A 19,275-nucleotide genomic window follows, 5' to 3' on the forward strand; every position below is an offset into this window, starting at 1 on the left:
GCTTGCGCTGGTGGAGGCCCGTGAGGCTTTGCGCAGGCGCAGGAGCTAGGTGGCGCATGTCGTAAAGTTACGCGCAGGCGCCGCAGACCTGGGAGGTCAAACGGTGTCGTTTTCCAGGTCGGCCATGGCTGAGGCGTCACGGTGGCAAAGAGGCGGTGAGGGGTGATCCTAGGGAGTGGTGGAGCAGGGCTTATTTGGCAATTACGCATCCCCTGGTAGTTAACTCTGTAGTTCCATATCTTTTCAAGTGAAATAAGACTTCTAGCACCTGTAGCCCATCTATGAGAAGGGGTGGACAGGGATCCCATTTCACAGACGGGAAAACTGAAGCCTTGAGGGGATGTGGCACCAGCCCCTTGCACGAGGCTCGAGCTGGGAGCTGTTGATTGCTGTACAAATACCGTAGCTAGGGCCTTCCCCAAAGTCCTTCAGTCCACCATCCCTCCAGCAGAAGCCAGCCTTCCCAAGAAGCAATATAGACGGTACAGAAAACGATTATAAAGATGAGGGATTTTTTTCTTTTCTTACTTATCTTTTATTTTTTTGTATTTTGATTTTTCACTTTCAGACGGGACTGTTGAGGAAATGTCCCTGTTATAAAATTCATTAGTGTACAATCATAAAATGACTGCCTGCTTACCCCCATGGGAAATGTTAGTAATTATTACTTCTTCATAAAAGTGGTGAGAATAAAAAAATAACGAGAAACATTTGGAGCTTGCCTTCACACAGTATATCAGAATAAAAGTGGAAAACACAGTTCCATCATCATTATTTATATACATTGTAAATTACATAATAATGTAAGGAAAAAAATTGTTTTATGTCTCACAGGGGCTCCGAAACCTACCCTGCATTACAGAAAGGAAGTAGAAATTAGAACCACACTTCAGGAGTTGTCACTCTACTTTATTTTTTTAATAAACCTATGTATATGTAAGTATAGATGTAGATGAAGACACTGAACTAAGGAGTTATGTGGAGGTGGAAAATAAAACATGTAATTTATAAACCATAGGTTCTCAGACTACTAAGACATCTTTAAAAAGTTTTGACTCATTTTAGACTTACCTTAAATTCATTAAGATTTACACTATTTCCATTTCTTAAAGGGCATAGCTTTAAGTCACAGATGTAATGAAACAACTATCATAGTCAGCATGATTGAATTATTGCTTTTAGTTGTCAGTTCTTTCTTGAATATAGTTATTCCCTTGAGTTGGCAGTTCTAACGTGATGTCTGTTAGAGCCATGTTGATACATTAGCTCAGTTTCATAGGTCAAACTCCAAATGAGGCCAAGGAAATTAGTCTTGTCTGCTTTGCTCTTTTCCTTGGCCTATTGCACAGTTAACGGTAAAATATGCAGGTGCTGAGTCACAGAAGGTATAGAACAATGCAAATCTTTAAGGAGACTGGGAAAACATCTCAGCTTGCATTGGGTCAAGAGCATTGACTGAATCAATATTAAAGAGCATTTTATCCTTTGAGTGCCCAACAAATAGTAGGTGTAAGCTCAGTGGCCAGACATAACATGGTGACATAGCTTACACACTGGCAAGTATTTATTAGTTAACTCATTGGTATTGTAGGAGTGAATTTGGGTCAGATCTTGATTAAAAAGACAATTCCATTATTCAGAGATGTCAAAAAAGATTTTTATAATTAGGAAGAATTGAAAGCAACTTAAATCTTCATCAACAGAGGATTTCTTTAACATTTTGGTATATAGAGTGAAATAATATGGAACATTAAAGCATGGCATAGGTTTATGTGCCATGAAGTAATGTTGAAGATAGGTACTTGTAAAAACTAAGAGGCTTCTAGCAAAAAAAGAAGATGACATAGTCTATACCCTTCTCTAAAACCTAACCGCCTATTCCTAGAGAGAGAATGAATATTAGTTAATATTTTTAAAAATTCTTACCGTGTGCCAAAACATGGTTTAAATGTTCCACATGCATTATCTCACTTCTCATAACAAAACTATGAGGATTATCCCTATGATGGGACTCAAATCATTATCTGTTTGAATTCAAAGTCCATAGCTTTACTATTCACCATTATATTGCTACTGTCAAAATAGAGAGAAAGCTAACTGGCAGGAGAGTATGTATAATATGATCTCATTTTTGTAAAAAATAAACTTATTTTCTTTATAAATGTGTAGGCATATAGAAAAATCTCAAGAATATGTGCTAAACCTAGCTCTAGCAGTGGGATGACAGGAAGGTTTTTCCTGTTTTGTGTATTTCCATTTTCATTTTTTTAATTACTTTTATAATTAAGAAAAAATTTGGATTTTCAAAACAAAATTGGGGGAAAAAACTTAACTAATTTTTAAACCTGATAAACTGATTTTTTAAACGTAAATTTTTAAACAAAAATTCTTCTCCTTAGTGACTTTTGGCATGGTAAACCCACATATGTATTACTTAAACAAAGTTATGTCATCTCTATTTTTGGACACTTCTGTGCCTGGTGATGAAAGAATCAACTTTAAATCTATTCGCAGCATAACTGATTTTTGGAAGGTAAGGTATCATGTGACTGAGGATGAAGTAGCTTATGGTATTGCATAAACAAACTCATGGCACAAGTAATAGGCACTGGAGACATATTCGTTGAAGGAATGAGTAAAAATCAATATCATTTCTTTAAACTTTTAGAATTAACCAGCTAGTAAGTGTATATTGAGAACCTATGCTCTCAGTGTAATAGAGTTTTTATAATTTTTAAAAAGTTATATGTTTTTAACACTGTCTTTGCAGTTGGAAAAACATGTGGGGTTAGGATCCACATCAAACTGTGGTTGTGTATAGTGAAAATTAGTCTTAAAAAATCCTTAAACAGGGGCACCTGGCTGGCCCAGTCAGAAGAGCAGGTGACTCTTGATCTCGGGGTTATGGGCTTGAGCCTCACTATGGGAGTAAGAAATTACTGAAAAAAATGAACTTTTTAAAAAATCCTTAAATGTCCCATAAAGTGAAATACATGTAATTTTGGTATACAGCCCTATACTGTGTATATTACAGTAATGTACAGTATATAATCAAATAAATAGTACATATGTAAAATATAATGTTATAGTGTTTTTAATTATGTGAGAGAATCATTTCATCAGCATTGAAATAGACTTTTTTTTTCCCCATTACATTTAGCTTAGCAAGATGCTCACATTATTAGGAAAGAACAATTAAGAGAAGTTTCAGGTATCCCAATTCGCAAACATCAGGGCATATAAGGAAGAGATAGGAAGGTTTTCCAGAGGTGATGACAATTCAGTTGAGTTTTAAAGGATGAGTAACAGGGCATTCTAGGAAGAAGAAACAGTATATGCTATAAGTAATTCCACATATGGCACTTTGTTTGGCATTATAGGCATATAGAAGATGAGGTGGAAAAGGCCAAACTATAAACTGAACAAGAGGTCAAATCATGAATGTCATGCTAGGAATTTAAAACCTATGAAGGAGACAGGGTCACTTCCTGAGAGGAAGAGGGAAAGTGTGAGATGAGAGCAGATGATTCGAGGTCGTTGATATAGACCAGGTGAAATATGAAAGAAAGAGGAAATTTTCCCCGAGACTAGAAGCAGAGATAACCCTGCTTCTTTTTTTTATTGTACTGTCTTGAAGTATACATGGCCAGTGGCAAAGAAAATGAAGGCAGAAAAGAAAAACCTGAACCCTGGGTTTGGGGCCTCTTAGAAGGGCAGAGCCGGGAGTAGCAGTTACCACCGCTGGAGTTGGTGGGGAAAGGCAACAAAGACAACTCAGGGGATGTCCTGAATTAGCGCCATGACAACCATGAATACGTGGCTATGGGCTTTGATACTCATGTTTTAGGGGGCAGTTGTTAATATACCCCTCATATAAGAAAGGGTAAAGGGTTATGGAATTAAAGGAGTTAGTATTTCTAAAGAACTAGAGCGGTGCCTACATAAGAGCACAGTAAATATTAACCATCTTCATTATCCTTATCGACATCATTTCCATTAATGTTAATGGCAGCTTGATCAATAATTTTCATACTCCTAAAATTACTGACTCATGCTTTTAAGGTAACATTGTGAATGCAGATTCTGTTATACAATTGAATGAAAATATTTTTCCCATAACGTCTATCTTTCTATATGAAGTTTATGGAAGGACCCCTTTTGGAAGGTCTGTACTGGGACGCATGGTACACAAACAAGATGTTGTATAATTTAAAGAACAGCAGTCGCATCTACTATGAAAGCATACTTTTAGGAGTGCCCAGAGTCCGTCAACTAAAAGTCCGCAACAACACATGCAAGATCTATACATCATTTCAGTCTTTGATGAGTGAATGTTATGACAGATACACTTCTAGCAATGAAGACACATCTGATTTTGGCCTTGAACAGGAAACTGAGTAAGTAGTTACATGTAGTTTTCTCTCTCATCTTACCATTGCATCTTTAAAAAATTGGGAAAGTATGTATATTTTCTGAATAATACCAACAAAGGTCTTGCAGGTAAGGAGACTATTTCAATAATCAAACCAGAGGAAGACTCAGAGAAGCAGTGTTAAGAAATGTAAGAGTGGGGGCACTTGGGTGGCTCAGTCAGTGAACTGTCCAACTCTTGGTTTCAGTTCAGGTGGTGATCTCACAGTTTGTGAGTTTGAGCCCTGCATCAGGCTCCGCACTGAAAAAGGAGCCTGCTTGGGATTCTCTCTCTCCCTCTCTGTCTGCCCCTTCCCTGCTTGTTCTCTCTCTTAAAATAAATAAAGAAAAATTTTTAATAAAAAAAGTAAAAGTGAACCTGTTATTTTGTTACCAAAGGATATAAAAGAATATTCTTTTTTTCTCTAACTTGGGTATATGAAGTGCTAAGTCATTTCGGACACAGGGTAAAACATCTGTCGATGCTTTTACAATACTCATCTTTTCTATCTCTGACCAGACTCACCTCAGACCCATCTCAAATGCTTCTTGAGACCACTGGGAGTGTGTTAGGTGTGCTCCGATGCTTCCCTCCTTTCTCACTCTGGCTGACTTCAGCGATGACTTCCGTTATTGCCAAGGCTGAAAAGGAGCAGTTACGCTGTGGAGGCACTGCATCGGATGATGCCTTCCTAAAGCTCTTCTAGCAGTGTTCTCCAAATTGGCTGAGGCTAATGCAGGTGTACACTCCTGTCTGTACTGAAAACATGAAACCCAAAGCCACTGACATTTCCTCCCCTTAATACAGAAGCTTCTGGTATCATTACTTTTAGGATGCTATGAAAATCATAGGGGGCAGAGAACAAGTTTTTTAATATTTATCAAAATGTTACAAATACAAAGATCCATCTTTTCCTACTCACAGTTCTTCAGAAGCAGCCCCTTTTAGCTCTTTTAGTTGTTTCTTTTGGTATATACTTCCTATTTCTTTTAAGTTTATTTATTTTGAGAGGGAGCACTAATGAGGGAAGGACAGAGAGAGGGAGACAGAGAATCCCCAACAGGCTCCATGCTGTCAGCATAGAGCCCAATATGGGACTTGAACTCACGAACCACAAGATCATGACCTGAGCTGAAATCAAGAGCCAGACACTTAACCATCTAAGCCACCCAGTTACCCCTGTACTTCCTACTTCTAAATAATGCATTTTATACTGCTATTACTTGATTTTACAGTTTTACGTACCTACTATCTCTGTCATGAAAGGTGTCTGTCATAGGTCCCCTTCCACAACACACATTTTTCTTAGCCTGTAGTTAGATCATAGTTTTTGTTAATCAGGAGCCAATGTTTACATTATAGATATGAACAATGATTAAATTTTCTTTTGTTCATCAACCTCTCCTGTAGCCCCAAGATTAATCATTGCATTGTGGGTTTTGTTGATTTGTTTTTTCTTTGTGTAAGTCTTTGGTTATACTATAGGATAACAATGTATAATTCTCATAAATCTAGTAAACTCATAAGTATGATGACACATTCTCTTAAATGTTACAGTACTATACATCTCTTTCAATGAAAAAGTACAAAATAAATCAATTACTCAATTGCACATTTTAAATTGGAATCTGAAAACTAATCTGTTAGGTATTCTAATATTCCAAATTCTCATAACAACTGCAAATAATTTAAATACCAAAATTAACACTACAGATTTGGGTTCATAATACTTATCATTCCCTAACAACCAAATTAAGAATCAATTTGTGGCTGTCCATCTAAAATGTAACATTCACTAATTTAAAACATCATAAAAAATTGGAAGTAGGAGAAGGTTGGTATGTTTTTTTCTTAGTATTATCTCTTTTCCCTCCTCCTGAAAATAAGCACAGTATTATTAATAGAACACGAGTTAAGCAGTGCATCTTCAAATAATCATTCAACTCTGTTTGCAGAGACTGAACAGGGACTGAAATGAGGAGTCAAGACTTTACTTTTTGATATCTCATAATTAAGTTAAAAGTAGGAAGGATGGGGGTGCCTGCGTGGCTCAGTTGGTTAAGCATCTGACTTTGGCTCAGGTCATGATCTCACGGTTGGTGGGTTCGAGCCCCGCATCAGGCTCTGTGCTGACAGCTAGCTCAGAGCCTGGAGCCTGCTTCAGATTCTGTATCTGCCTCTCTCTCTGACCCTCTCCTGCTCACGCTGTCTCTCTCTCTCTCTCTCAGAAATAAATAAAACATTAAAAGAAAAAAAGGAAGGATGGAAACAATTTAGGTATCCACGTTTTACTCTGGTTTATGAACTTTCGTTATAACAATATAGACATTGTAACAAAGCCCTTCTTGATTGACTTTTATAAAGGTATATGACCTGGGGCGCCTGGGTGGCTCAGTCGGTTGAGAGTCCGCCTTCGGCTCAGGTCATGATCTCACAGTTCAGGGGTTCAAGCCCCACATTGGGCTCTGTGCTGACAGCCAGCTCAGAGCCTGGAGCCTGTTTCAGAGTCTGTGACTCCCTCTCTCTCTGACCCTCCCCTGCTCACGCTGTCTCTCTCTCTCTCCTAGAAATAAATAAAAAACATTTAAAAAATTAAAAAAAAAAAAAAAAAGAATACAGCCACTGTATTCTAGATTTTAAGTTCCCTGAGGCAACAGATGGATTTTTAAAAAAAAAACCTTTTCTCATAGGATCTGGTCCAGTGTGTTGCCCACAAAACGCACTAAAAAATGAAAACGTATTAAATCTTGGGGCACCCGAGTGGCTCAGTAGATTAAACATCCGACTTCAAGTCAGGTCATGATTTCACCATTTGTGGGTTTGAGCCCAGTTTCAGGCTCTGCACTGGCAGCACAAGAGCCTACTTGAGATTCTCTCTGTCCCTCCCCCACTCTTTCAAAATAAGTAAACTTTTAAAAATATATTAAATCTTAACCCTTAACTCATTGTCTTGCTTCGAAATTACTATAATACTTACCAACTTAATACTGCCTTTTTTTTAAAGGTTAACTTAAATTCTTAGAATATATCTCAGTCAGGCTTTCTCATCTCTCCATTTCTTTTTATACCTAACAGATGGAAGTATTCTACTCCTAATACTAGCTCCCCTTGGCACTGGGGATTTGTTGGTGTTTACCAAAATGGGGGATTTATTTTCACTTTATCAAAATCAAAATCTGAAACAAAAAACAAATTTATTAACCTTCGACTCAACAGCTGGATCACAAGAGGGACTAGAGTTATTTTCATTGATTTTTCGTTATACAATGCTAATGTTAATCTGTTTTGCATCATCAGGTAAGTGACTCAAAATCTCTTTATTAGTATATTGAATTTTAAAAGCCTCCAGAGGGGCCCCTGGCTGGCTCAGGCAGTGACGTATGAGATTCTTGATCTCAGGGTATTGAGTTCAGGCCCTATAGTGGGCATGGAGCCCACTTAAAACTGGCTCAGTCAGTTAAGCGTCGACTTTTGCTCAGGTCATGATCTCATGGTTTTTGAGTTCGGGGCCCACATCAGGCTCTGTGCTGACAGCTCAGGGCCTGGAGCCTGCTTCAGATTCTGTGTCTCCCTCTCTTTCTCTGTCCCTCCTCCACTCGCACTCTGTGTGTGTGTCTCTCTGTCTCTCAAAAATAAAAAAAGTTAAAAAAATGTTTTAAATATGAAATAAATTTTTTAATTAATAAAACAAAAAGCATCCAGAGCCCTTGTTAGGGTTTCCAGTTTGTATGTGTTTGTACTGAGATTAAAATCATAGGCTTCAAAATAAATATAGTATGCCAATAATGAAAAATATGCTAAAACAACATCAGATTCATTGTTTCATTGTTTTGGAAGATATTCAAGAACATGGAGAATGACATACAATATGTCAGTTTTATATTAAGGATACAGTCTAATTTCTTGTCATTCTACAGTTGCACAGATCTAACATTTAGTCTTGATTTCTTCCTCTAAATCAGATCATTCAGATCTGTTGATTTCCTTTCAGAATGAGCTTCTTTATTAAGTTATTGATTTTTGTCTTAAGAATGAAGAATTTAAATTTCAGACAATATATACCAGTAGCTAGTGTCCTAGAAATTATTAGAGCCTGTGTTGACTTGCAAAAATGGCCCCAGTTTTTCACATCTTTGCCATGTAACCTAGCAGCGCCCTGTCACACAGGGCAGGATGCACCTTCCCTGGCGCCTAACACTGGACTCAGCCTTGTGACTTGGTTTGGACAATGGAATGGGAGCAGCTAGGATACAAGCAGAAGTTTGAAATAAGTTTGCACATTAAAACTTGCTCTCTTGCATTTCTGCCGTTGCATGATAAGGACATATACGCGTGGGCTAACTTAGACCCAGGAGGATGATGAGAGACATTCCCACAGGAGGAAGAGGAGGAGGAGAAAGAGAAGGAAGAGGTAGTGGCAAGGGACAAAACTATCCAAAGAGAAAAAATTCTCTCCATTAGTCTGATGACCTTATGTCATTTGCCTAACCTGGACCATGCTAATTGGCTTTAGGCCTGTGTTCTAGAACCAAACACTGGCAAAGGAAATAGGATTACCCTGATTGGATCTGCCTGGGGATTGAATCCGCTTTCTGAGTGATCTGGGAATGGTGGATGCCTGATATGGTTGGGGTTCTGTAGGAAGGAGGAGTGGGATAATGACTGCTAGACAAGCAAATAGTAGTGTCCACTAAAATCTCAGTGAGCCACTTTTCTCTCATGAGTCTTATATTTTTACTCTGAATGAAATATGGAGTTGGTGTCTGATCACAGGATTTTGCCCTTGTGCAACAGCAACAATTAAACACAGCCATGGCCCTTTAAAATCTGTAAATGGGGGTGCCTGAGTAGCTCAGTTGGTTAAGCCTCTGACTCTTGATCTCAGCTCAGGTCATGATTTCATGGTTCGTGAGATTGGATCCTGCATCAGGTTCTGCACTGATAGCACCTTGAGTTCAGGCTGATAGTGCAAAGCCCGCTTAGGATTCTCTCTCCCTCTCTCTCTGCCCCTCCCGCCCCCTCTCTCTCTTGCTCTCTGTCTCTCTCTCTCTCTCAGAAATAAAAATAAACTTTAAAAAATAATTTAAAAATAAATTAGAATAAACCCTGTAAAAATGAATAAAATAAATGAATTCTCTTAAGTAGCAATGGATATTACACACTTATTTTATAGTTTTTTTTCTTTTTTCAGAAAATCAGAGCTTTTACCAGCATTAATCATTCTTTCCAATGGTCCTGATCAGGATAAAGAGGACAAATCATTTGTATGCCTTAAATAAGTGGAGAGACATTGGAATAACTAGCCTAAAATCATACAAAGAACTCCTTGTTACACTAAACTAAGTCCAGATTTCCAGTCTCTGGGTTTTATGCTTATTCTGTATTACCTTTTAACATGTTAATTTTTAGCTGCGCCTGGTTGGCCCAGTTGGTTAAGCATCAGACTTCCGCTCAGGTCATGATCTCATGGTTTGTGAGTTTGAGCCCCACATAGGGCTCTCTGCTGTCAGCACAGAGCCGGCTTTGGATCTTCTGTTTGTCTCTCTCTCTCTCTCTCTCTGCCCCTCGCCAGCTCTGCTCTCTCTCCAAAATATATAAACATTAAAAATAAAATGTTACTTTTTATTTTTTTAATATTTTTATTTATTTCTAGGAGAGAGAGAGACAGCGTGAGCAGGGGAGGGTCAGAGAGAGAGGGAGATACAGACTCTGAGATAGGCTCCAGGCTCTGAGCTGGCAGTCAGCACAGAGCCCGACGCGGGGCTCGAACTCACGAACCGCGAGATCATGACCTAAGCGAAAGTAGGACGCTTAACCGACTAAGCCACCCAGGCGCCCCAAATTAGAAACCAGCAGATGGTTCTAGTTATATGGGAGCACATTACTTAAGTCAGGATCTCATTCATTTACTTTCTTTTTTGTAAATGTATCTGGCAAATGAAACAATACAGTTCCTTTTTTTACCTTATTAATGTACACTTCAGATCAAAATATTGGGTTTCTTTCACTTAACTCACTTATTCAATGCTGCGCCCCTGCTATGTGCAAGGTGAAACAGCTTTGGCAGCACCTTATTCCAGTATGAATAATATTTGCTAATAATCCCTAAGTAGGACTAAGTACATCGTGATAGAGATACTGGTTCCTTAAATTACTGCCAATTCTTAACTATCTGAAGTTGTAGAGAACACTAGAAATACATGAAAAGGCTCAAAATCTTTTTATTTAGTGTAGGAATTAATTTTTATACTTCTATTTGCATATAGATCCCTGTATCCAACATCCTGGGCCTAAAGCAAACAGAAAACGTTTGTTTTAAGGAAAATATATAATCTTGACATTTAGAAGATGTGTCTCTGCTAATCTAAAGGGGGAGAGTGTATTTTCCTTCTGTGAAATATTCAAGAATTATGCATTTGGGGGGGAGTCCTGACTAATAACAGTAACTAGCCATATACCATTTTCTTGAACATCATCTCATTGTCCTGTGGAGATAAAATAGTATTCCCAGTTATAACCAAACAATCTAAGCACAAAATAAAAGAACATCTGCCTGAAATCAGATCTTACTTTCTCCACCACGTTGGTCTTTGACCGCTATGAATATTGAGTACAAAAAAGTGGAACTATTAAAAAAGAAGTAAATCCCGGGCACCTGGGTGGCTCAGTTGGTTAAGTGTCTGACTTCAGCTCAGGTCATGATCTTCTGGCTTGTGAACTCAAGCCCCACCTCAGGCTGTCTGCTGTCTGCTGTCAGCACAGAGCCCACTTTGGATCCTATGTACCCCCCTCTCTTCCCCTCCCCTGCTCACACATTCTCTCTCTCAAAAATAAATATTTTTTAAAAATAAGCAAATCCACTAGAATTTAAGTTGAACACACGAGCCCAAGAAAACATATTTTGTACAAAATAACTGATTATTAAAGTACACATCATCACTGATTAGAAACTTCGCATTGAGTTAGGTTCTGAAATACAAATGCTTGAAATAAATGGACAGTGACTTCCACTAACCTAATTTTACAGATTGGTGGCAGAATTCCCTGCAACTGGAGGAATCATTACTTCATGGCAGTTTTACTCTGTGAAGCTCCTCAGATATGTTAGCTACTATGATTATATTATTGCTTCCTGTGAAATCACATTTTGTATTTTTCTTATTGTTTTCACAACACAAGAAGCCCAAAAAATAAGAGAATTTAAGTCTGCCTATTTCAAAAGTGTTTGGAACTGGCTAGAATTACTACTTTTGGTGGTAAGTATATATTCACATGTATCATTCAAGGGAATCACATCTGAATGTACCAAGGAAAGAAGTTTTCTATTCATCTGGGACTTCCTTTAAAAGCTTCAAGTATCAATCATAACAGGACCTATCATAGTGCATACTTATGGTGTGCCACCAAAAAGATGAAGTCTCTTTTTTTCCTGATTTAGGACCAGCATAAACTTAGAAGAATAGGTGATTCTACAGGTATTATGATTTCATATGCACAATAGGTCTCCCTCACCCCACTCAAAAATGTGTTTCTTATATGGCCTCATGTTGAAAATCATGGTTATTTTTGGAAATGTACTCTTCTATATTGCCTCAATATGCTTTCCTCCTCATGCTGAATTTTGAAAGAATATGCAAAATCAAGCCTAGGCAGATCTTGTAAGGGGGGAGGTGGGGAGGAAGTGAGCAGCCAGAGAGTAGCTGTGAGCACAGAGAACACCAGGACAGGGGAGCTAGCCTCTGAAAGAAATTCCAAAAACAGTCAGTTCTTATCACTGGAACATATTAAAATAAACATAGAGCCGTAGGCAGGGCGGGACAAATGGTAAGCACTTGGTCTTAGGAACACGTAACAAATATTTCTGGCTTACACAATGTGATCTTTCACCTTTATTGACCCCTAGTTATGGCCAATCCAGGAGATAAGTCTTGTTTCCCAAAACCAGATTACCAATGTCTCAGAGTCAGAAAATGAGCCACCTACTTCTCTGCTATCCCCGATAAAATTTAATGTACAGCATGACATTGAATGTTTTAACTCTCTGAGAATTCGGGCAAAGGGTCAAATGAAGATTTTCATGACAGTTCTAAAACGGTGATACTTGAGATAATCTGGTTCTGAACTCTCTTCTAGAAGAGTTGTCACAGAGCTATCAAAAGGCTTATTTTTGTGTTACTGTAAAATATTTGTTTTAGTATTATGTGGTAGAAAATACTAAACTTTTACATATCATGTGTATGGAAGTGTTGAGCTACTATAATTGTACACCTGAAACTAACATAACACTATATGTTAACTATACTGGAATAATAAACACTAAGTAAATAAATAAAAATAAATTTCTTGGTATCACATAGTTACATGGAGCAAAAACGCAGCCTAGTCAGAATTATATAATCATTTTATACATTTGTGCCTTATAACTCAAAGAAACAGGCAGATAGTTTAGAATGGTCAGGTGATTAGTATTTTTCTACTTTTGTGATCATTATGCAATTTCAAACTTCTATAAGTTGAGGTTTACTTTCATTCATGTAAAAGCCTATGTCTTATTTCTCCAGTTTATTAAATTTTTGATGAACTTGTTCCTTTGCTCATAGGCTGCAAGAGATATAGAGGTAGAAACCATCCCTAAATTAACCTTTCTTATTTTCCCTTTAGTTGTGTTTTGTGGCTGTTTCCTTCAACATATACTGTAATATACAAATTTTTCTCTTACTTGGAGAACTGTTACAAAATACTGAAAAATATTCAGACTTCTATTTTCTTGCATACTGGTACATTTATTACAACAATGTAATTGCTATTACCATCTTTTTTGCATGGATAAAGGTATTTATATTTTATTATATTAAGTACAGCAGATTAGATAGATCTTTTATTATATTAGCAAAATGGGAACTGAAGCTACAAAGTTATGAAAAAACAAAAGGATTTTCTTAACTATAAAGTAGTTTTAAAAGTAGTTTGGCCTTGGAATGATTGTGGCTAATCCTCAAGCACTCCTATCATTAAGTACTTTCTTTAGTTTGAATCAGTTTTTTTCCTGAAATTAATTTAACTTACTCTAAGTAATTGTAATGTTGAATAGTCTTCTATTTCAATTAACTTTGTTCTTTTTCAGATATTCAAATTCATAAGCTTTAATAAGACAATGTCTCAGCTGTCATCAACCTTGTCCCGCTGTCTCAAAGACATAGTAGGATTTGCCATCATGTTTTTTATAATATTCTTTGCTTATGCTCAGTTAGGATTTCTTGTTTTTGGATCACAAGTTGACGACTTTTCCACTTTTCAAAATGCCATGTAAGCTGTTAGCATAAATGTAATTATATTTACTCGTTTATAAGAAAAAAAATCATGGAAAGGCCTATGATAAGTAGTAACATACATTTTAATAAATTTAAACTTGGTTTTATATTTTCATTGATGGCAAAATACCTGTCACACTCAAGGTAGTGTTTAGCATCAGAAGACCCAAATGAATGGTGCAGTCCATTTTTTAAATGTTACAAGGTCACATTAGAAAGATACTTTTTCATTTTTCATTGGGAGTGAAAATTTTACCAAATGTAACAGAAATTGGCCTGTGTGTCTCTGTAATAATTTATTCTCTGGGGAAAAGAAAGCTTAAATGTTTTCCTTTAAGGGGTCCATCTTTAGAATCCTTTTATTGATGTTGACCTGATTATCCTTTGCCGATCTGACAAAGCTGTGTTTTAAAAATATTTTTATACAAATAAAGCAATTAGCAGGGAACAAACTTATAGAACTGATCAAGTAGAATCCTTAGCAAAGTTTTCAGACTTTTTTTTTTAAAGTTAAGAACAATTTAAATACAATTACTCTCCTTTCTGGGTATGTAAAACAAGTTTTGTGTGCGTAAGAAAATTATAATAGTCTAAAATATCAATTCTCAAAATATAATTTTTGATTATTGGGAGGAAATGGCTTCATATTTAACTAAGTTTGGGAAATTTTGCATCACTTTTTTGGAAATTTATAGTGAATATTAACAGATGGCTCTAAGAAAAACTGTAATAACTTTCTTAACTTTAGTTAAGAATTCTCCAAACTTATTTTTCCATGCCCTTTTACTTGATTTGGGGGAAACTTTGATCTAAAGAAATGAACAAGATTGCTTTCTTTTTACCATCCACATGGAAATATTTGAAGTGGTAACTGTCTGAAATTTCATTAATCAGTAGTGGAAAGAAGAATGAACTAGGAATCAAGAGGATATAATCCTACTGTCCGATTCTGCTACTTAGCTATTCAACTTTTCTCGACCTTTATTTCTTTATCTGCAAATAAAGGAACTGGATTGTTACTCCCAATGATCCCTCCCAATGTCAAATAGCCTATAATTTGAGAAGTCTGGTTAGCTCTCTCTTGAGTGAATTAGGTTTGCACTTCCAACAACTTCTTGGTCCTTTCCTAGGATCTTAATTCAAGTGTTACTTAATAATAAAACTTAGTAGTACTGGACATCAATTATAATGTAATTTACAGAATTTGGAAATTGGTCTTACCTTAGTGGGAAAGAAAAGAAGTATAAGGCACAAAGCATAAAGAGGTAGACAACTTTAGAATGCATTAATGAAGACACTTCTGCTTTTGTTACTGAAGTGCTAGGTTACTGAGATCAACCTCCTCTTCAGGACAATTTAAAAAGCTAGATGACATACAGATAGCATTGAAGAACTAACTGAAAAGTGAGTAATAAGTGGACCAAAATCAAAAGCCAAGAACCCAGGGAAGTAAGCGCAGCATCCAAAGCTTCTTTCGCCCTGAAGGCGGTTCTGTTAAGCTGATAAGGATTTGTGTGTGTGCGTGTGTGTGTGTGGTAATACATACATAAAATTTACCATCTTAACCATTTCTAAGTATACAGTTCAATGAGATTAAATATATTCATATTGTGCAACTATCAGCACCATCCATCTTCAGAACTCTTTTCATCTTTTAAAACCGAAACTATGTTCATTAATCAAGAATTCTCCACTTCTTCTCTCCTCCAGCCCTTGGCAACCACCATTCTACTTTTTGTCTCTATGATTTTGATAACTGTAGGTACTTGGTGGATCACACAGTATTTGTCTTTTGTGACAGATTTCACTTAGTATGTCTTCAAGACTCATCAATGTTGTGCAGTATGTCAGAATTTCCTCCCTTTTTAAGACTAATATTCCATTCTATGTATAAAACACATTTTTCAAAAAAAAATTACTGTTTATTTGTTTTTGAGACAAAGACAGAAGATGAGCAGGGGAGAGGCAGAATTAGAGGAGGACACAAAATTCCAAGCAGGCCCCAGGCCCCTAGCTGTCAGCACAGAGCCCACTACGGGGCTCAAACTCATGAACCACGAGACCATGACCCAACCCAAAGTCAGACAGTTAAGAGACTGAGCCACTCAGGCACCCCTAAACCACATTTGATTATCCACTAATCTCTTGATGGATCTTGACTTCTTCTAAGTCTTAGATGATGTGAGTCATCCCGCTATGAACACAGGTGTATAAATATCTCATCAAGACTGCTTTCAATTCTTTTTCATATACAACAGAGGTGGAATTGCTAGATCATATGGTGAATCTATTCTGAATTTTTGTGAGGAAATGCCATGCTGCTTTCTACAGTGGCTGCACCATTTACATTCCCACCAACAGTGCACAAGGGTTTCAGTTTTCCCACATCCTCATTAACACTTGTTATTTTCTCGACTGCTTTTTTCTTTTTCTTTTTCTTTTTTAATGGTAGCCATCCTAATGGGTGTGAACTAATCTCTCATTGTGGTTGTGCTTTGCATTTCCCTAATGGTTAGTGATATAGTGCATCCTTTCATGTTTTTATGTTGGTGTCTTGATGGTGTCAGCTCTGTTCACTTTTATTCAATCCTTTGTCTTTCTATTCCTCAGACTTGTCGTTTCAACCATCTTATTATCAGGCTCACTGATTGTTTTTTCTTCTGCCTGCTCAAATCTGCCTCTTAATTCCTCCAGTGAACTTTCAATTATTGTATTTTTCAGCTCTATGATTTCTTCCTGGTTTCTTTGAGGTTTTCTGTCTCTTTATAGAGATAAATAATTTTCTTAACTTTCTCCATTTCTTTTAGTTCTCTGAGCATTGTTAAGATAGTTGTTTTAAAGTCTTTGTCTAGTAGGTTTGCCACTTGGTCTTTCTCAGGAATAGTTTCTGTTGGTGAATTTTCTTCCTTTGATTGGGTCACACTTCCCTGCTTCTTTTATGTCCTGCCTTTTCTTGTTTTTGTTGAAAATAAATATATGAATGAAATAATGTGATAACCCTGGAAATGGGTTCCCTGTTTTGGGTTTGTTGTTGCTGTTGTTTATTGTATACTGTCTCTGTGTTGAGAACCAGCCTGAGGTGTAAAGGTCTTCTCTGGCCTTTTCTGAGCCTGTACCTTTCCATGGGCATGCATGGTGACTTTATAATTTCCTCTGTATATGCAGTTACTTTTGAATGTCTTTAATGCCTGGCTCCCAAAAGGGGAAAAAGAAGGAAATGAAGGGGAAAGAGAGGGTGCCAGCCCTACAATCCCAAGGATATGGCTTCAGCAAGAGGCTTGAGGACTTGAGACAGACAGGGGAACTTGCCCATCTCTGCCTGCACCCCTGTGATCAGAAGGAACAATCAGCAATCCAAACACAGAGTCCTGATGTTTGGAGAACAGGGTCCTGATTGTCTACCCTGGCTCCCACAGGTTGCATACAAGCTCTTCCAGAAAAGCATGGCTACCTGCCATGGGCTGGGGAGTGGGGGGTGGTGTGGGAGATGGGCTAGCTTCTGACAAACTAAAAGCTGCAACTGACCAAAGTTGGCTAAGACTTCCCCCGGAAGTTGCAAGCCTTAAATAGACTCCAGAGCTCTAAAATAGTTACATCAGACATATTCTGCCTATGTGATTGTTGTCTAGGTGGGGAGACATATTCCTAGTACTTGTTACTCCATCACCTTCCCCAAACCCTACACCATCAAGGCATTTTTGATGATCCAGAAGAAATAGTTAAGGAACTGTGTTTCTAGTCAACTCTCAGGGAGAAGGAGACTGAGGGCAAAGTCCAGGGCTTGTAGGAGAGTGACAGGGCAGGATTGGTGAGTAGGGATTGTCTGGTAACTTCTCAAGCCTCATGTTAAAGGTAAATCAGTCTGTCATGATCACCTAGGTATTCAGGGAACTTCATGTCTTGAACTTGGATTAAGATGGCCCTGGGCTAGAATGCCTGTGTGCATGTGCACCTACAAACAAAAAACCACTCTGGAGAAAGGTATACTCATCCTAAGCCTCAAATTACTTCTATAAGCAATTTTTCAAACATAACTTACTGCCTGTAGTGAAAAGTAACCTGGTACAGATGGGGGAAAAAGCAAAAGCCAGCAGATACATCATACAATACACTTCAGATACTGGAATAATCACGCAATACTTACTATATTTAGAGAAATAAAACACAAGCCAGAAAATAACTTTAGAGAACAGTACAGCATAAAAAGTACATATTTGAAAGAGTATCAAAAATAGAATTCTAGAACTGTAAATTACAGTAACTGAGATTAAAACCTAGTTGACAAGTTTGAGAGCAAATAAAAGATGAAGAGAGGAAGAGTAAAGTGAAAAATAGGCCAGCAAAAAATTATTGAAAATGAGGCCCAGAGATACAAAAAGTGGGCGGAGAAGGTATGAGATATGAAGGCTAGAATGAGAAGACCCAATATGTTTAACCTGAGTTACAAAAGACAGACGACCGACTAGAGGCAATATTTGGAGAATGCTGAGGAATTGCTAAATACCCAATCATGTCTCCATGTGAGAGACTGGGAAGTCATATTAACCACAATGTTATCTTATTATAGAACAGTCTGTTAGCTATTTTAATTTATAAGAGACAACTCTAGAAAGTTACCAGGGGTATCATGAAGCTACAAAACAGTAGTTTCATTCAACACAACCCTGTATACTAAGCAGTCATGGTGTTCCTTTCAGCTTGGGAGGAAAGGAGGAGGTAAACTAAACTCCAATTAAGGGGGGGAAATGACAATTACATTGTGTTTGAAGTCTCCAGTTCCTGTGGGATCATGTCCATTCAGCAATTTGGTTTGAGTTTTGTTGTTCACATTATTTATAAGGCACAGGGACTCTGTATGTACAGAGCATTCTGTCACTTTCCTGAGAGAGAAGGGTGAATGGAAGCTTTAGTTAATGAGGTAATTTCTGGAGAGAAGAAATGGTGCCCTTAGCTTATCTTTTCTCCTATAAATCCAACTCAAGGATAAAAAGATCAAGTTTGAAACACTAAAACAGAACTTTGGCCTCCTTCCAATTCAGCTTTTCTTGTTCTATTTTGTGTACAAGAGCATTACAAACCAGTATTAAATGCTTAAAAACTACTTTAAGTATGATTTAATCATGTCTTAAGTACTGGGGATGAAATTCCAGGTAACTCTTGAGTCCTGGGAGTCCAAATAACCCATTTCTTTGAATACATTTTCTTCCTTCATTGTATATAACTATATGCTCCCTTTACATGTTCAGTAGCAATAACCAAGAACAGGAAGACTTCTTCCTTTTAACTGACTAACCAATCATGCAAAGTACCTACATACTATTAAAAATTCCATGCAGTCTTCCCCTTAAATAAATAACTCACTTAAGCACCCACGAACAGTAACAGTGGCATCAAAATACATCAACCTTAAATCCAAATAAGCCAAAAGTATCAACTGTCATTCCTAACCAACTTATTAATTTTAAAAACTTTTTCTTTAGTACTGTCTAAAATTTCTCCCATGAACATGCATTATTATTATAATCAGAAAAATTGGAGCATTGCCTTTTTCTT

The 19,275-nt window shown here is 37.3% G+C and overlaps 1 protein-coding gene across 2 annotated transcripts in view; it reads left to right on the top strand.

Annotated features, from left to right (window-relative positions):
* Positions 1-123: 123 nt before the first annotated feature.
* Positions 124-19,275, top strand: part of PKD2L2 (polycystin 2 like 2, transient receptor potential cation channel) — a 40,063-nt gene continuing 20,911 nt past the window's right edge. Inside the window, exons 1-8 of one of the 2 annotated variants that reach the window (XM_039217903.1) lie at positions 124-155; positions 835-936; positions 2,400-2,533; positions 4,141-4,397; positions 7,487-7,708; positions 11,439-11,667; positions 13,073-13,243; positions 13,536-13,717. In XM_039217903.1, the coding sequence (XP_039073834.1) occupies positions 125-155; positions 835-936; positions 2,400-2,533; positions 4,141-4,397; positions 7,487-7,708; positions 11,439-11,667; positions 13,073-13,243; positions 13,536-13,717 (1,328 nt within the window). In that variant the 5' untranslated portion in view covers position 124. Of the gene's footprint in view, positions 156-834; positions 937-2,399; positions 2,534-4,140; positions 4,398-7,486; positions 7,709-11,438; positions 11,668-13,072; positions 13,244-13,535; positions 13,718-19,275 lie in introns of those variants that run through there. The other variant, XM_039217904.1, reaches the window with a different exon arrangement.

This window comes from Hyaena hyaena, unplaced genomic scaffold, assembly GCF_003009895.1.
Source record: "Hyaena hyaena isolate Hyena2069 unplaced genomic scaffold, ASM300989v1 scaffold_723, whole genome shotgun sequence".
NCBI classification, from domain to species: domain Eukaryota; kingdom Metazoa; phylum Chordata; class Mammalia; order Carnivora; family Hyaenidae; genus Hyaena; species Hyaena hyaena.